Source organism: Eimeria mitis, genomic scaffold (genome assembly GCF_000499745.2).
Source record: "Eimeria mitis Houghton genomic scaffold, Emh_scaff775, whole genome shotgun sequence".
NCBI classification, from domain to species: Eukaryota; Apicomplexa; class Conoidasida; order Eucoccidiorida; family Eimeriidae; genus Eimeria; species Eimeria mitis.
In genome coordinates, this window is record NW_013575689.1 from 10,129 (window position 1) to 10,695 (window position 567).

Sequence of the window (567 nt, forward strand, 5' to 3'; positions counted from 1 at the left end):
CTGCTGCTTGGATTGTAGGACAGGCCGCGGTTCCTCGTGGGGCATTCGCGTGTTGCTCGTGCTGCTCTTGCTCTTGTTGCACCTGTTACTGTATTGCTGCTGCTTCAGTTGTGTGTTTTCCAGGCTTTCCTGCATTCTTTTGTAAGGCGTTGTCAGCTTGTCTGCTGTTACTTTATGTGGATGCTGGACAAATGAATATTTTGCTGTTGCTGCTCCTACTTGTGTTGCTGGCTGCTTCTCAGGCGAGCGTGACGGCGACGTTGAGGTCACACGCACCTTTTTCTAGCGATGAGCAGCAGCAGCGCCAGCAGCAGCAGCGTATGGCGTCTGCTGTAGCAGCAGAAGTTCAACAACTCATTTCCACGCAGCTGACGACCGCAGTCCGCGAGGCTGCCGAAGCAGCAAAAGCCACAGCTGTAGGAGCAGCATAACTAATAACTAATTATTACTAAGCATATTAATTAACGGCATTTAGTGGATTCTACAACTTGGTCCTTACACACACACGCATATATATATATATATATATATATATATATATATATATATATATATATATATATATAT

General features: G+C 45.3%; 1 protein-coding gene across 1 annotated transcript in view; it reads left to right on the top strand.

Annotated features, from left to right (window-relative positions):
* Nucleotides 1-567, top strand: part of EMH_0021930 (uncharacterized protein) — a gene marked incomplete at both ends in the record, with an annotated part of 10,754 nt that overhangs the window by 6,255 nt on the left and 3,932 nt on the right. The window contains 2 exons of the mRNA XM_013501860.1: nt 19-141; nt 243-416. Of these exons, the coding sequence (XP_013357314.1) occupies nt 19-141; nt 243-416 (297 nt within the window). The remainder of the gene's footprint in view (nt 1-18; nt 142-242; nt 417-567) is intronic.